The sequence below is a fragment of the Theileria parva genome, assembly GCF_000165365.1.
Source record: "Theileria parva strain Muguga chromosome 3 map unlocalized ctg_531, whole genome shotgun sequence".
NCBI lineage: Eukaryota > Apicomplexa > Aconoidasida > Piroplasmida > Theileriidae > Theileria > Theileria parva.
In genome coordinates, this window is record NW_876244.1 from 185,067 (window position 1) to 199,274 (window position 14,208).

The window sequence follows — 14,208 nt, forward strand, 5'->3', positions numbered from 1 at the left end:
ATGTATGAATAGATATAGTATATGCATGTAATGCTATATACACACTTTGGTATGTTTCTGGTAGTACACACTTATTGTCTCAAAACATTAAATAACATGTATGGAATAAACAGGATGAACAAATATTATAAAAGAGTGCATGGTTAGTTGAGAATTATCAATCGTTATTTTGATTCTTCAAGTGCCAGTCAATGACAGTATCAGCAAGGTCAACAGTGAGTTTACTTGCACCACTTCCATAAATAGCACTTTGTAGACTTATACACAGCTAAAAACGGGATTAATAAGTATAATTATAAATATAACTATTAATATACCTTGGATATTTGTCGTCCTGAAAGCCCTTGAGTTTTCTTTGCTAGCTTTGCAAAGTATTGGTCGTTAATACCCTCGTCAATTTGTACCTTTGAGGTTCGTTTTAGAGGGTTTATTACATATTGGTACATGAATATTTTAATCATTCTTTTACGTTCCTCTTCTTCAGGCAAGTCAAAGTTGTAGGACTCGTCAATTCTATCAACCACAGCCTTGTCCAGAATATCCTTCTCGTTGGTAGCGAGAATTAGACAAAAATTGTTATTTTCGTTACCGGTGTGGTACAAAAACGTCTAAGTCATTGTTTAAACAATTAGTTATAGGATAAATATGAAATAAATAAGGGATGATTATTGTTATTTTTGAAATTCTGTAACATACGGAAAGAGCGTTTCGAATGTTCTCTGACATTCCCTGCAGTGTTGAACGGCCTTGTCTCAGAAAAGCCTCAGCCTCGTCAATAAAGAGAATTAGACCCTTTTTAGACTTATTTGACCACTTAAACAGTTTATTTAACTCGGTTACAGCATCTTCTTTCAGCGGTCCAACGTCACCACCAGTCATGATGGCATAGTCCATTCCACTCTTCAAGGCAAGTCTAAAGTTTTATTATATCCCAAGAGTTTTAAACAAATGAGAACCATGGATTTATAACTATTTATAACTATTTTTAACATACGTTTTTGCAAATAGTGTTTTGCCGGTGCCGGGGGGACCGTATAGTAGAATATTCCTGTAGGGCGTTTTGTTTTCCTTACACTTAAGGAGTGAGTTGATTGACCAGTTTAAGCGTTCGCTTAACTTATTGTTTAGGACGATTTCATTCAAGTTTAGTTCCTTCTTCTTCCCCATTAATGATTCCCAGAAGCTTCTGAGATTATTCTAGCAATATAATAATTATACAATTAACTTACTGTTATTATGGATTTGGAGGTTTCACGAACTAATGACGGTTTACCAATTTTTTGTTCCTATATTGAAAATTAATAACTTAATTATATATTAAAGACTATAAAGTAGTAGAAATTACTATTGTATATAACTTACAATGACTTTTCGAGCTACTTTCGTGCCATTTTTTGCTGTGTAAACACCCAATGACAAGCCAGTCAAAGTCATGACCTAATTTAAGTTATATTGAGAAGTTTACATGTTAATTCAAGTTTAAAATCATACCGTGTATGTTAGTCGCTGTTTATCGCTGAGTAAGGAGTACAATCCTGACCCAAGTGAGGAAAAGATTATGTTCAAGGACTCCAGTTTGGTTTTTCGTTCCTCAACTGAGCGTTCCTTCATCATCCTAAATGTTTAATTTTGTTAAATAGTTTTAAATAAATTTGTTACTTGAGGTGAATGTCGAAATTTTCTCTTTCCTGTTTGATTTTGCCCATGTTCTCTTCTCTAACTTTAGCGACAAGGTTTTCTCTCTCGAGCTCCTTTTCTTGTTTCATTTGTTCTTTCCTCATGTTCAGAATCTCAGTTTCTATAATTTATAAATATTAATCATACAAGTTAAGCTGGTGTATAAATTAAGTGTGTTTATAAATCAATAAATGAAATTAGTTTGACGAACCTGTTTTTTTCCTAATCTCCTCTTGTTTTAGAAACTGCTGGTGCTGGCGTTGCAACCACTCTTCATTTTGTTTTCGTTGGTCATGAAGTTTCTTTTGATACATCTCACTACCAATTATTTATTTGTGTTAATTAAGATTTTTTAAATTAGTTTTGTGTAAATATATTATTTAAAACGCACTCCTCAAGTTTGGCCTTGTATTGTGCCGTAATTCTTTCTTGTTCCTGTTGATGTGAAAGTAACTTTTTACGCTCATCACTTTCAACCTTTGCCTTTTGAGTCCCCAATTCACCTTGCCTCAATCTCATCTAAATTATATTTGGTCATTATTTAACAAGCTTTATTTGTATATATAGTAAGATAATAACCTGTTCAATTTGCATCTGCAACTCTTGTTGCTTTGTCATTTCCTGGAGCTTTGTAAGCTCAAAGGCCTTTTGTGAGTTAGGGGAGGAGTCTAGCATTTTTAACGCCTTGGCTCCACGCTCCAAGGCTGTGGGATCGACTACATTAATTAGTTAATAAAATTAAGAAATTTTCATTATTTGTAACTAACACTTTAGTTGTATTAACTGTATAAATAACTGTTAAAATTACATTTTCCTGTTATATTGTTATCATCTTTATTTGACGATGGAGCTGGGTTCGGAGTTGGAAAACTCCTTCCGAATCCAAACGTTGACATTTTGGAACAAATCTATATTTTACACCTTTTAAACTACATTCAAAGTTGGTTTTGCTGTGTTATTTCAACTACATTCAATAAATCAGAGTTATTAGTACAATTTAATTTATATTATTGGTATTTATACAGGTTTAATTTATATTTTACAAAGAAGGCTTAATCTATGGTATTATGATTAAAGATTCCATATGTTTGACAGTAAAATCAATATTTTGTACATCTTAAACTAGATAATTGATACAATATTCTAATATGTGTAGATTAATATGAAAATTAAACTAAAATTAATTTACAAAATGAAGGTAGTCATCAACATGAATTTACACGCCCTACTCATATAACTTCAAATTATTATATTTATTCATTGTATTTTTACTACCATACCCTAATCGCAGATATATACTTGTTTATTTTTAAATGTATTTTTTATTCTAAATCTGTATATTATTCCTTTTTTACAATAATTCTTTGAATTCATTTCACATTATAATATTTTAATCTATTTTTAAAAGATTATTACACTGTTATAATATTTAATAGAATGTATTTTATCGAATAAATTTTATTTAAATGAGTGATGACGTGGTTTGGCAGTTAATCAAGAACGGATTTTGTTCCTTTCGGAAAACGTAAGTTAATTTATTCACAAATTCTCTTCAGAACTGATAATAAAGCTTTTTGTACCAATGTATACAACGTCACTGGGCTTTGTAATCACGCTAGTTGTCCTCTAGCCAATAGTAACTATGCAACTGTGATTGAAGATCAAGGTATTTTTATTTACATGTTTAAAATAATTTTACTTAAATAATAAATAATATTAATAATCTGTTTTAGGTGACTTGCTACTATGTCTGAAAACCGTTGAGAGGTGTCATACTCCTAGAGATCAATGGCAGAAAATTCGTCTTTCTAAATCCAAAACTGAAGCTTTAGAACAAATTACACAGGAAACTAAGGTTGGGTTCCCTAATCACCTGACTACTAAGTGTAAGATGAGGTTTAAAAGACTCCGTGAAGTCCTAGGTAACATGAGAACCATGGCACTGAATAAAAAGATAAAACTACTCCCAGTTAAGAAGAAAACTGAACGCCGTGAGTCAGTTCGTGAGAAGAAAGCTGAAATCGCAGCCAAACTCGACAAGAGTATTCAGCAGGAACTTCTGAACAGACTGAGTCAGGGCATTTACGGCGAACTATACAACTTTGAGAAAGATAAAGTTCCTGAAAAGGAAGAGGAGTCGGAACCCGACATGCTTGATGAAACCAAGCTTGAACCCCTAGTTAAGAGGAAGAGAAGAGGGCGAAAAGTGAACATTGAGTACGAAAAGGAAGAAGAATTCTACCCAATGGAACTAAATTCATAACACAACCATACACAACATTAATTTAATCATAGTTTATACATATTGTACACAAAAATTAAGGGTTAGTGTTCTTAAATCTCAAATTTTGAATCATTGAAATAATTTTATCAACTAAATTCTTCATATCTTTCATTTTTATTTCTCGATCAGTCAGGCTTAAATCAAACTCGTGCGATAAATCTGAATTGGTAAATACCTGCATAAATATTGGTAAATATGATAAAATAAGTAAAATGCGTTGGTTAAAAACTATTGTAAAATAAGTAACAATGAATATGCTGAAAGTTTACCTTGGATAGTAAGTGGTTTATATCAAATTTAAGGGGCAGTAGTTCCTGATTACCCATCTCCATCAGCCTAAGGTAGAAGTCGTATAACATAACATCCAGTTTATAAGGGCCATAGTCTAAAAGTATGTCTGAAATTAGGTTATTTATGGTAACTTCGATTTGTTCAGATGTTTTAGCCTGGAGTATTATATGAACGAGCGTTCTGAGTAATTTATGGCCATATGGAATCTTGTGTTTTCTGATGGCGTTCATATAATTTTTTTGAGCTTCAACTACTGTATTGTAAGTCAACATAACGTCAAAATCAACCCTATTTACAATTTCAGTTACATTAAGTCTAGATAAGCACCCTTTAATATTATTATTGGCATTTTTCATGCTCGTTTTGTGGATGTAGTCTATAAATCTATGTTTATCCAGTCCACCAATTCTAAACATCAGGGAACAGGACTTTATTCTTGTATCAAGGCTGTTTAGCCTGTTACACAGGAGAATGAACACCTTCTCATGCATGGTATCAAACCATTTATTCATAAAAATTTGATAACAGCCTGACAAGTAGTCAAAATTCTCCAAAATTGTTACTTTATTGTGTCTGGTGAGCATTAGCTCCTTTAATTTTACCAAACTCAGCACTTCATTAGTCAGCAGTTCCTGAAGAGCTTTGCAGTCAAAATGGTGAACCTTCCTGTTATATATTACAATAGCTTCATTTTCTAAGTTATTCTGTGTGGAAAACAGGGTCTTAAAGTCACAGTCGAAAACCTTTGTTAGAACCCAGTATGACCCAATAAAGTTGTTCCTGTTACCGTAAAACACAAACACATTGTTCCCCAAATAATATTTAGAGTCGGAAATTTTCGGGGATTCATCAACGCTGCCTTCTGATGTAGCTGAAATCGGTTGAGTATCATCAGAATTAGCATCTTGGGCAATGTCTGCGATAACACTTTCAAAATCGGAGCATTTGCTCCCATCTGAGCTTAAATTATCTCCTGTCGAACAATTATTAACAGAAGCTGTTTCTAAAAACGTATCATCGTCTTCCCCTAAACAATCGAAATCTCTTATAGGGATTGTTGTTCCAGTTATGGTGTTCAGGTCGACAATCTCAAAATCGGTATCTGGATCAGAATCGGACGAAAAGGATAACATATCCCCCGTTATAACTAGAGTTCCAAATTCATCTAAAAAAATCATTATATATATTTATAAAAGTTGCTAACTAACCTATATCCACTGGTACTATCCTTTTGGAAGGTTCTTCATCCACTTGATGATCTACACATTCTTGTGTATCTACCTTCTTTTCATTTGTTTCACACTTAGAAGTGTCCCTTTTGAACCAATTCAGGATAGTGGCGGGTTGACGTGATCTGGGAACAGATTTAAATGCAGAAATCTTTTCATTTACGCTAGTATCAACAGAAAACAGTAAATTAAGGTGCGATTTATATGTACTATCAGAAAGCGCAGAGCGATCAAAAATATTTACATGTGTATTGTCATAAAGGTTTGAAAATTTGTCCTTTATGGCCTTTGCCAATTTTGTTAACACTCCATTCTCATCTATGTTGAAAATTTTTTGAGAAATGATTGTTTGGGTGAATTCATCTAATGTAATACTTCCATTTTCCTCAATATGGTTAATCATAATATTTTATTAACTAACGTATAGACAATTATCCTGTAGACACACTTGACACTACAAAGAATTTACTAAAATTAGTTTAAATTTTAATTTTAAATTTTATTTCACATTTATTTAATTTAGCTTTTCATTTCCAAATTATTATTTGAGCCTTCTAATGTACATTTTGTGCATTCACACACGAAACCATAATTCTGTTATAATTGTTGGTCAACTCTGAACACTTAGTAAACTAACTTTGAGTAATTTCTCTTGACGATTTTCAAAAGAATCATTTTCATCAATATATGATATTGTTGCCTCATCTCCTTCCCTTATATCACACAACGGGATTATCTACGACTTAATTATGTCGGTGTTTAATACATTTGCTATGTTGTTTTTTCCATAATCCACCTCTAAGTTTGGTGCACACGAATGGTTCATCTTTGAGATAAAATTGAAGAGTCCCAACCCTATTATATCTGGAAACAATTCCTTCCTAAGTATTTTAAATTAGATTTCTGGTTACGATTCTATTAGTTGATTCAAATCCTTAGGCACCTCTTCTACTCCTAAATTACAAATAATTATAATTTTGACAGTTAACCTCTGATTATTTTATACACATCTATCAAATCCTGAAGTTTTAATTATGTAACCTTTTAATACCTTCGACAACATATAAACTAGTTCTTTCCCCTTATCGTCCTTTAACAAGTTGTAAAGTAAATCATTTAAAGGATTTTGTATCTCGATATCAACACAAACCAGGTCCATTATACCCTGAGTTTAATTTATTAATAGTTTTAGAATGTGGATTTTGTGTAAACAAGTTACCAGAAGCCCGAGATAAAAGCCTACAGAGAAAAGGCTTTCAACATCTTCTCCGTTTTCGATTGCCATGTTCTTAAATCTTTTAAGGCATGTTTCAAGAATATTGAAGGATTCTGAAGCTCTAAAATGATATATTTATTTATCCTAACATGTCCAGTGGGTTTGTTGAATTAGAGTCAAAAGTTGAAAGTTTGTCCCTTTAAGATTATTATGCGTCTTAAACTAACCATGGTATACTCCAAAATTCATTTAGTTTAGTTATCCACTCTTTAATCGGCTTGTTACGATAAATAGAGTCATACAGTATATTTATGTAAATTAAACCTAAACTATTCACTTAATTAATTAGTTACCAGCAAAGTAAAAATTCTCATGGGTCTTCAAGGCATATCTAAAAAAATATTTATAAAATTACAAACCTTTCAAATAACCGCCATGTTTCCTTTTCTTCATCCTTCATGAGTTTACAGAGGGTATCATGTGTACCAGATGCCGCCTTAATTATTGTGTTTTAGATAAAAAATTACCTCTAAACATTCCTTACTGCAGAAAATAAAATCACAATTTGAATTGCACTTCATAACTTTTACACCTTCAATTTTCTGTTAGAAGTTGTAAAAATATTGTAAATTTACAGGAAATTGATGCTTGAATGAGTTAATTTTAGCCTCTAGTTCGGGGCTGACGTATTTCCCCTCCCTAAATATGTTTTAAAATTAACATTCTCTTAATTTTAATTTACATTTTAAGAACATGGTTCAAATTTTCGACCAATGATCCGATGTTCATAAAACAGTTAGAACAACATATGGCTGATTTTCTAAAAGTAATTGATAGTTGTATTTAAACTAACCTTGAATAATAATGTGTGTATGAGAATATCGGTTTATCTTGTAATTTAGACTCACTAGCCTTTAAATCCTTAAGTAATATGATTCCATTGCCTTTTCCAGAACTAATCAATTTTGTGGAGAATAAATCTCCAGGATCTTGAACACAATCCATAAAACAATAAATTACATATCTAAGATTATTTTTATTAAAATGAATAAAAATTTGATGAACTTAAGTACATTCATGTTAATGTGTAAGTCCCAATATAAATAAGAATCACTAAATATTTAATGCTGAACTTTTTTTATGTAAAATATAAATCTCTTTTTAAAATAATCGCAATTTTGACTTTTAATATTTTATGTTACTGTAGAACAGTCCACTCAATTAGTAAAAATGATTATACAATCTCAAATAATCTAAAACTTTATCCCTATTCTTTCGTAAATTTTCGTCCTTCCCCCGAAATGTCCCAAATACTAAAAAAGAAGAAGCTGGATTCTTCATCTTCTGAGGATTTTATCCCTACCAAAAGGATCACAACTTTAGAAGAGCTTAAAAAGTATTTTATTCGTGGTTTAAATTAACTTTTAGTTACGAACGTCTGGAGGAAAGGACTAAAGTGACTATTACTAAGGATAAGATACCATTATTTGCCAAAAATGATATGTTCAGGTATTGTTAACACCAATATTATTGAATTTTAGAAACACCGTTAGGAACCCGTTAAATTCAATTGACTACTATAAAAATGACGAAAGTGATATCAGAACATATATTCTAAAAAGTAATTTTAATCATTTTGACTAAATTGTGCAGGATGGGATTTGCTCCCTTCACCTTTGAGAGACCTCATCACCAATGAATCAATTGATCATTCAACAGTCACCCATAAAATAAAATATGAAGATATTACAACAGGTTTGATTGTACGGATTTAATATATTTAGAGGAGGCCTTTAAATTGGTGGTGAATGACGATATTGGAGTCATGGTAGGATTCGAAACTGTAGGCCACATAGCACACCTGAATGTCCCTGAGGAGAGGTCGTCCATAAAGAAACTTATCGCAAAAATTATAATAGATGTAAGGACTTATTTATAAAATTTTAAAATGTTTAGAAACACAAACACATAAAAACTGTAATAAATAAGAGGTCTGAAGTCCAGAACCAGTTCAGAACAATGGACATTGAACTGCTGGCTGGAGAAGAGAATTACATCGCAAATTTGGTAATTTTTGTTATATTAATGAGTTTTAGGTTGAAAACGGATTAAAATTTGAGGTTGATTTTGCAAACGTTTACTGGAACTCTAGGTAATTCACGGTTCACTAATCAGTATTTAGACTAATTAATGAAAGGGCTAGGATACGAGGTCTTTTAGATCCTGACGATATAGTTGGTTAGTTTCCAAATGAAACAATCATTGTTAGTTGACATGTTCGCAGGAGCAGGTCCATTTGCCATTTATGCCTCGAAAAAGGGCTGCAGCGTACTTGCAAATGATTTAAATCCTATTGGTATAGTTTGAGTATTTACAAAATATTACAGGTGCAACTTACATGAAAAGGAACATTGAAATAAATAAAGTACATGACTTGGTCAAGGTATTTAATATGGATGGAAGGGAGTTTTTGATCGACGTCATTAAGAAGAATAAGATACTTGACAAAAAAACGCTAGAGTGTGATGGAATGGCGCTGAAGGCTAGTGGAAAAGTTCACTTAATAATGAACCTACCCAAAATAGCAATTGAGTTCCTTGGTAATTTAGTCATGAAACATAGGTTTTCAGACACATTGATTGGATTGGCAGATAATATTGAAGAGGAGAACATGAGAAAGCTGTTAGTACACTGTTACTGTTTCAGTGCTTCAGAAGAATATGAAAAAGAGATCGAGCAACGGTTATATAAATCTATTGGTAGAAAATTACCAGAATATACAATAACACACGTAAGAGGAGTTTCACCTAAGAAACAAATGTATTGCATCGAGTTTGAGTGCCCAATTTCAATATTGAGGGGGAATAAGGAGTAGAAGGATGATATTAATGTTGAAAAGGATAGAATGTGTATAATTATATCACTCCATATCGTGAAATTAATTTTAGTATAATTTTTTAAAATAATTTATATATGATATAACTTTGTAAGTTGTTTGAATCTCAGTATATGCTATTGACACATTTTTCTTCCCCATCTATTAACTCGTTGAATACCCCATCCTATGCTTTAAGGAAAATACTACAGTTTACTATATAATCAATCTCTTAATTTTTAAAATTATATCCTATGTAGATAAGTTCATCTCGTTCTTTTGACTTTCAAGACAAAATTTTACTTCTTTTATGCCAAACAACACTACAAAAAATTATTTACCGATAAAAACCTATTAAACTTTTTGAGTTAATACCTATAAATTTATACATCTGACAATTGAATATGGTATGTTTTGATTCTCCTAATTTAACCTTCAGGGCCGTGTAAGAACTAAGACAGTCAAGCGTGCTGCACGTCAAATAGTCGAGAAATACTATGGAAAGTAAGTAAAACACTCATCAAATGTATAATTATTTTTTAGACTTGGATTAGATTTTCAGTACAATAAGAAGGTCGCAGAGGAAGTCGCCCTGATCCCCTCAAAGCGTATGAGGAACAAAGTCGCTGGCTTTATTACGGTATGCCCAATTAATTATATAAATAATGTTTAGCACTTGATGAGGAGGATTCAAAAGGGACCAGTTAGAGGAATCTCTCTAAAACTCCAGGAAGAGGAGCGTGAAAGAAGGATGGATTACATTCCTGAAAAGTCTGAACTCGAAGTCCCAGTAATTCAAGTGGATCAGGACACCGCTGATATGTTAAACTTTTTGAAGATTTCTCTTCCGAATCTCAAAGTTATGTCATTTAACGCTCACGAACATCGTGAAAGACACTAAATAGAATATTCTAATTTTATCTTTGTGTAATATTCACTTCTAGTGTTCATTTTCCCTATTATTTTATTCATGGATTTTTTATTACCCACGGATTTTCCATGTATATCTATTTATCTGCACACAGTATGTATGATTGTCTAGCATAAAAATCCCTTAAAATTGAGTCACGGATCATTAATAAAGGTTCACACACCCTCAAAAATGGGACTATTTCTTAAAATTTAGCAAAATTATCAATCTACTTCTATAAAATAATCTTTTAAAAATACAATTAGTTATTTATCAATAGTGTGTGTAAGAGTAAAAGTTGGTGTCAAATTAAAAATAAATAGGGCCAGATCACATTAGTATTCAGTAGATCCATATTAAATCTATTAAGATTAGATGGCTATATATCAAAATCTATTCATATTATTGCTAAAAAATAATAAATATTGTTGTTTAAAACTTCTTTAACGTTAATCGATGTTGATTCTAGACATATTTGATATTCACGATTCTTTCAATATTTTGGCACGAGAATCACATATCCACCTTAAACTGTTACACATTTACATGATCCTTCATTAAATTAAAAAATTACAAGATAAAATAAGTATTTTCTGTATTTTTACTTCATTTACCTATGGGGAGTAAAAGCTGCTTTTTTCTTTCCGAAATCTTAGATCCTAAAAATAAAATTCCGATCAATAGTAAAAAGTCAATTTCGTGCATAGAACGTGTAAAATTGAGGATATAACAGGGTTTTATTCTGAAAATCCCTTTTATTCTTTTACTTGACATCAACATCAAAGCTCTCTAGATCCTAAGTTTGTGTAAAATACCAAACAAAAAATTTTGATATTCATCCAAATAATTTGTAATGGCTGAACCAGTCACAGCTCCATCAGAAAATACCGATTCTATTTCAAGTACAGATGGATCTAACACACAGTTTGGAGACCATGGGTTTCCTTGGTTTCATAGATTTATGGATAAACACCATCCTAAGCTAGTTAAAACTGCTTTATTCTTTTCTGGACTAACCCTTCTCTTCCCCCTAAGAATAGGGTTAAATAGTGCATCATACTGTCTTAAACGATTTAAACTGGACGAAGAATTCTTTAGTCTGTATGTAAACAGGGTTCACAATGCTATGGAGATTGGTTGTATGCTTGCAGTTACCATTGGGAACATATATGTTCTATCATATGGGAAATACATGGAGGCAATATCCATAGCTATCAACTGGTTGGTATTCTTGTTTGAGATTGTCTTATTGGTTGTCTTTATAAGCGGTGGAGTGCTCGGGAGGTTAACTATGTTTTATTGGTCATTAGTAGCTTCTACATTTATATACGGACTAAATCAAGTGTGTGCATTTAAGATGGGAGGAGAAGATATCGTGTATTTTATGGCTTCCATGCCCATTTCGGGTATTTTGACATCCTTCATGCAATTCTGTTTTTTGCGTGCTTTTGGAGACAGGAATATTTATAACACTGATTTACTTGTGGTCGCTTTTCAGTTGGGTGTATTTATATTCATCAGCTTAATAAGTGCGTCAATATGGACCTTGGCATATTTGGAACAAATTCCGAAGAATAAAAATTCAAAAAAATTAGACGATTCGAATGATAAAAATAAAACAATTACAACATGTTCCTCTTCAAATTCAATTGCACAAACAAAACCAAACGACTCAAAAGGGGATGGATCAACTGATGAAAATAAAATGGAAACAGAATCCAAAAAGTTTACTCCTCATGCAATTTCTGGAATGTTAATGTGTATAATTGGTCTCGGAATAATTTATGCAGTTTACCCAGGTATTGCTCCAGGACAGATTATGGACTTTGAAAACCTGCAAAGGTTAGAAATGATAAACTTGATTGTTTCAGCTCTTCCATCGTTGATTATAGCTTTGATTTCAGAAGTTACAAATTATGGGCCTAATAAACCATGGAAAGGGGGTAACTCTTTCTGGCACGGATTTATTATTTTCGTTATCATCGAAATTGCAGTTGGTATTATGATTATCTTTTCATTACACCACAAACATACAGCATTAGCACGATCGATTATTGGGAAACCTGTAATGGCTTCATTTTTGACAATGACGTACTTCACATGCCACATTATTGCGATTGGAGTAGGATTCCCAGGAGTTGACGCCAACTCAAACGGGACCATCGGAACAGTTAACCTGTTCCTATCACTCTTGTTCATGAATCTATTAGAGTTGCTTGGTGAAGGATATGTAGTGGAATACAAGAAATACACCGAAACCACCTGGCCCACAGGCGGAATGACTGACTGTGAAGCCTTAAGATTCTGGCTTAGGCGGGCAGCTGCAAATGCATGGATAAGCTTAAAATCAAGCGTAACAACGGATGTACGAAGAAAATTACTATCATCTGTGAGATGACGAAGAAACGAATTATTTATTCATGGTTATATGTATATATGTATGGAGGGAAATTGAGGTATAGTTAATAGTAAGATTATGAACTGATTAATTTTTAATAGAGGATTTCGCCTTAATTAAAACTGATTAAGGTAGGCTTTTGCTTATTTTATAGAAATCAGACCTGATAGGGTCTAGAATAGCCATTTGATGGAGGACCTAAAGAAGTATAAAAGTGCACTGATACCTCTTCATCTGGTTTTAATTTTTTCAGAAGCCTTAGAAGTTGAAGAGAAGGAGGTTGTAATTTTATGATTTTAACGAGGCATATACTCAGAGGACCCTCACCTAAAATAATATAAATATATAAAACAAACATTCACAGTTAGTCATAATACACTTATTGTACGATTTCTCGAGAAATTGAACCATATCTATTATGTATGAACACAATCCTTCATTATCAGTTCTCTTTAAAAGCCTTTGAAAGTCTTTGCCTAGCTCTTTAACCATGAAATCTAAATCAAAATCATCTTTAAAGTACTTGAAGATAAAATTCTTGTAATTCCAGGCTGAGTTGTTGTATACATCGCCTGAAACTAAGAATTCTACAAATTCAAGTTCTTTGAACAAGTCTAGAACACCAAATTTCCGAACAAGCCAAGTCCTAACTCTATTAAATTAAGCCTATACTTACAAATAACCCCATGCACACTGATTCTTAGGTGACGTTGAGATCTCCAGTTTGACATACTCAATCTCGTTAAAGCCAGATTTTGCTAGAGTACAGATGTTCCTTCTGTGATTCCAAGGCTGAAGTGCTATTTATCTAATCATTGTACAAACTTGGAAAGCCTTAATAGATTCCATAGTTATTTTCCTAGTAAAATCTAAATAATTAATTTAGAGTAAATAATCACACCCAGTTCCTCTCTCAAGTCCATATCAAGAGATTTCATACATTCATTGCGATAGTACCATGCCGTATAATCAGCCGAGTTAAATTTAATTATTATAGTTGTTAGGTACAAGCCCCTAGTACTAAATTCCCTATTTTTGATTAGCACCTTGAAAAACGATTTAGCTCTGAATTCTACAAATATTTTTATGGAAATCCATTTTTATTTATTATTATCTATTAGATTACCTAGTATATCCAGTTTAAGTTCAAATAATAAGGGTTCGTTGGATTTTTTTTCAATTAACTCAAGGTCCTCCCAAACTTTATCATCATTGAGCATATCAAGGTCCACCTCAAATGGTTCAGGAGGGAAGTTTAGTCTTTCACAGGTAACCTGAGTATTTACACCCTCGCATTCCTTTAACACATCCAAGTCAGCCTCCATTGT

The 14,208-nt window shown here is 32.3% G+C and overlaps 8 protein-coding genes across 8 annotated transcripts; 4 read left to right on the forward strand and 4 right to left on the reverse strand.

Moving 5' to 3' along the window:
- Window positions 1-106: 106 nt before the first annotated feature.
- atad3-a (ATPase family AAA domain-containing protein 3-A) lies at window positions 107-2,857 on the reverse strand. Its single transcript, XM_061305760.1, has 12 exons — window positions 2,486-2,857; window positions 2,257-2,393; window positions 2,069-2,196; window positions 1,889-1,995; window positions 1,660-1,798; window positions 1,492-1,615; window positions 1,363-1,437; window positions 1,230-1,286; window positions 995-1,197; window positions 697-913; window positions 318-608; window positions 107-268 (listed from the first exon to the last, which is right to left on the reverse strand). The coding sequence occupies exons 1-12, from the start codon at window positions 2,571-2,573 to the stop codon at window positions 158-160; spliced, it is 1,677 nt and encodes a 558-aa protein (XP_061160894.1). The 5' UTR covers window positions 2,574-2,857; the 3' UTR covers window positions 107-157.
- Window positions 2,858-2,943: 86 nt separating this feature from the next.
- Window positions 2,944-3,976, forward strand: mak16 (Ribosomal L28e family protein). The gene is made up of 3 exons (XM_757735.2): window positions 2,944-3,202; window positions 3,234-3,343; window positions 3,411-3,976. The coding sequence occupies exons 1-3, from the start codon at window positions 3,144-3,146 to the stop codon at window positions 3,938-3,940; spliced, it is 699 nt and encodes a 232-aa protein (XP_762828.1). The 5' UTR covers window positions 2,944-3,143; the 3' UTR covers window positions 3,941-3,976.
- A 12-nt stretch (window positions 3,977-3,988) lies between these two features.
- On the reverse strand, window positions 3,989-5,884 carry TpMuguga_03g00705 (uncharacterized protein; the record flags this gene model as incomplete). Its single annotated transcript, XM_757736.2, has 3 exons — window positions 3,989-4,136; window positions 4,231-5,417; window positions 5,461-5,884. 3 exons carry the CDS (start codon window positions 5,882-5,884, stop codon window positions 3,996-3,998), a joined length of 1,752 nt encoding a protein of 583 aa, XP_762829.2. The 3' UTR covers window positions 3,989-3,995.
- A 116-nt stretch (window positions 5,885-6,000) lies between these two features.
- SMYD5 (SET domain protein) lies at window positions 6,001-7,767 on the reverse strand (the record flags this gene model as incomplete). The annotated part of the gene is made up of 15 exons (XM_061305820.1): window positions 7,551-7,767; window positions 7,440-7,517; window positions 7,333-7,396; window positions 7,225-7,299; window positions 7,117-7,193; window positions 7,051-7,088; window positions 6,925-7,021; window positions 6,847-6,894; window positions 6,701-6,818; window positions 6,533-6,646; window positions 6,471-6,501; window positions 6,393-6,435; window positions 6,248-6,362; window positions 6,119-6,217; window positions 6,001-6,075 (listed from the first exon to the last, which is right to left on the reverse strand). The coding sequence occupies exons 1-15, from the start codon at window positions 7,700-7,702 to the stop codon at window positions 6,001-6,003; spliced, it is 1,224 nt and encodes a 407-aa protein (XP_061162069.1). The 5' UTR covers window positions 7,703-7,767.
- A 55-nt stretch (window positions 7,768-7,822) lies between these two features.
- Window positions 7,823-9,633, forward strand: TpMuguga_03g00709 (Met-10+ like-family protein). Its single transcript, XM_061305761.1, has 11 exons — window positions 7,823-8,093; window positions 8,126-8,206; window positions 8,239-8,318; window positions 8,351-8,452; window positions 8,482-8,618; window positions 8,654-8,764; window positions 8,794-8,849; window positions 8,880-8,935; window positions 8,967-9,053; window positions 9,085-9,297; window positions 9,328-9,633. Exons 1-11 carry the CDS (start codon window positions 7,999-8,001, stop codon window positions 9,570-9,572), a joined length of 1,263 nt encoding a protein of 420 aa, XP_061160895.1. The 5' UTR covers window positions 7,823-7,998; the 3' UTR covers window positions 9,573-9,633.
- Window positions 9,634-9,771: 138 nt separating this feature from the next.
- RPS17 (40S ribosomal protein S17) lies at window positions 9,772-10,503 on the forward strand. The gene is made up of 4 exons (XM_757741.2): window positions 9,772-9,979; window positions 10,012-10,076; window positions 10,116-10,212; window positions 10,246-10,503. The coding sequence occupies exons 1-4, from the start codon at window positions 9,977-9,979 to the stop codon at window positions 10,471-10,473; spliced, it is 393 nt and encodes a 130-aa protein (XP_762834.1). The 5' UTR covers window positions 9,772-9,976; the 3' UTR covers window positions 10,474-10,503.
- A 349-nt stretch (window positions 10,504-10,852) lies between these two features.
- Window positions 10,853-13,235, forward strand: TpMuguga_03g00711 (uncharacterized protein). Its single transcript, XM_757742.2, has one exon. The coding sequence runs from the start codon at window positions 11,336-11,338 to the stop codon at window positions 12,878-12,880; it is 1,545 nt and encodes a 514-aa protein (XP_762835.1). The 5' UTR covers window positions 10,853-11,335; the 3' UTR covers window positions 12,881-13,235.
- Window positions 12,920-14,205, reverse strand: Fnta (Protein prenyltransferase alpha subunit repeat family protein; the record flags this gene model as incomplete). The annotated part of the gene is made up of 7 exons (XM_061305762.1): window positions 12,920-13,078; window positions 13,107-13,207; window positions 13,237-13,526; window positions 13,557-13,672; window positions 13,706-13,749; window positions 13,782-13,952; window positions 14,007-14,205. 7 exons carry the CDS (start codon window positions 14,203-14,205, stop codon window positions 13,007-13,009), a joined length of 993 nt encoding a protein of 330 aa, XP_061160896.1. The 3' UTR covers window positions 12,920-13,006.
- Window positions 14,206-14,208: the final 3 nt, after the last annotated feature.

Bases quoted from the DNA above. Each gene is read 5' to 3' on its own strand.
- atad3-a (XM_061305760.1), bottom strand. From the start codon at position 2,573: ATGTCAACGTTTGGATTCGGAAGGAGTTTTCCAACTCCGAACCCAGCT. The intron at 1,996-2,068 runs GTGCGTTTTAAA...AATAATTGGTAG, and splicing joins TACAAGGCCAAACTTGAGGA to TGAGATGTATCAAAAGAAAC. The intron at 1,198-1,229 runs GTAAGTTAATTG...TTATATTGCTAG, and splicing joins CCTCCAAATCCATAATAACA to AATAATCTCAGAAGCTTCTG.
- mak16 (XM_757735.2), top strand. From the start codon at position 3,144: ATGAGTGATGACGTGGTTTGGCAGTTAATCAAGAACGGATTTTGTTCC. The intron at 3,203-3,233 runs GTAAGTTAATTT...AATTCTCTTCAG, and splicing joins TTTTGTTCCTTTCGGAAAAC to AACTGATAATAAAGCTTTTT. The intron at 3,344-3,410 runs GTATTTTTATTT...AATCTGTTTTAG, and splicing joins AACTGTGATTGAAGATCAAG to GTGACTTGCTACTATGTCTG.
- TpMuguga_03g00709 (XM_061305761.1), top strand. From the start codon at position 7,999: ATGTCCCAAATACTAAAAAAGAAGAAGCTGGATTCTTCATCTTCTGAG. The intron at 8,936-8,966 runs GTTAGTTTCCAA...AATCATTGTTAG, and splicing joins AGATCCTGACGATATAGTTG to TTGACATGTTCGCAGGAGCA. The intron at 9,054-9,084 runs GTATAGTTTGAG...AAAATATTACAG, and splicing joins AAATGATTTAAATCCTATTG to GTGCAACTTACATGAAAAGG.
- RPS17 (XM_757741.2), top strand. The intron at 10,077-10,115 runs GTAAGTAAAACA...ATTATTTTTTAG, and splicing joins GTCGAGAAATACTATGGAAA to ACTTGGATTAGATTTTCAGT. The intron at 10,213-10,245 runs GTATGCCCAATT...AATAATGTTTAG, and splicing joins AAGTCGCTGGCTTTATTACG to CACTTGATGAGGAGGATTCA.
- TpMuguga_03g00711 (XM_757742.2), top strand. From the start codon at position 11,336: ATGGCTGAACCAGTCACAGCTCCATCAGAAAATACCGATTCTATTTCA.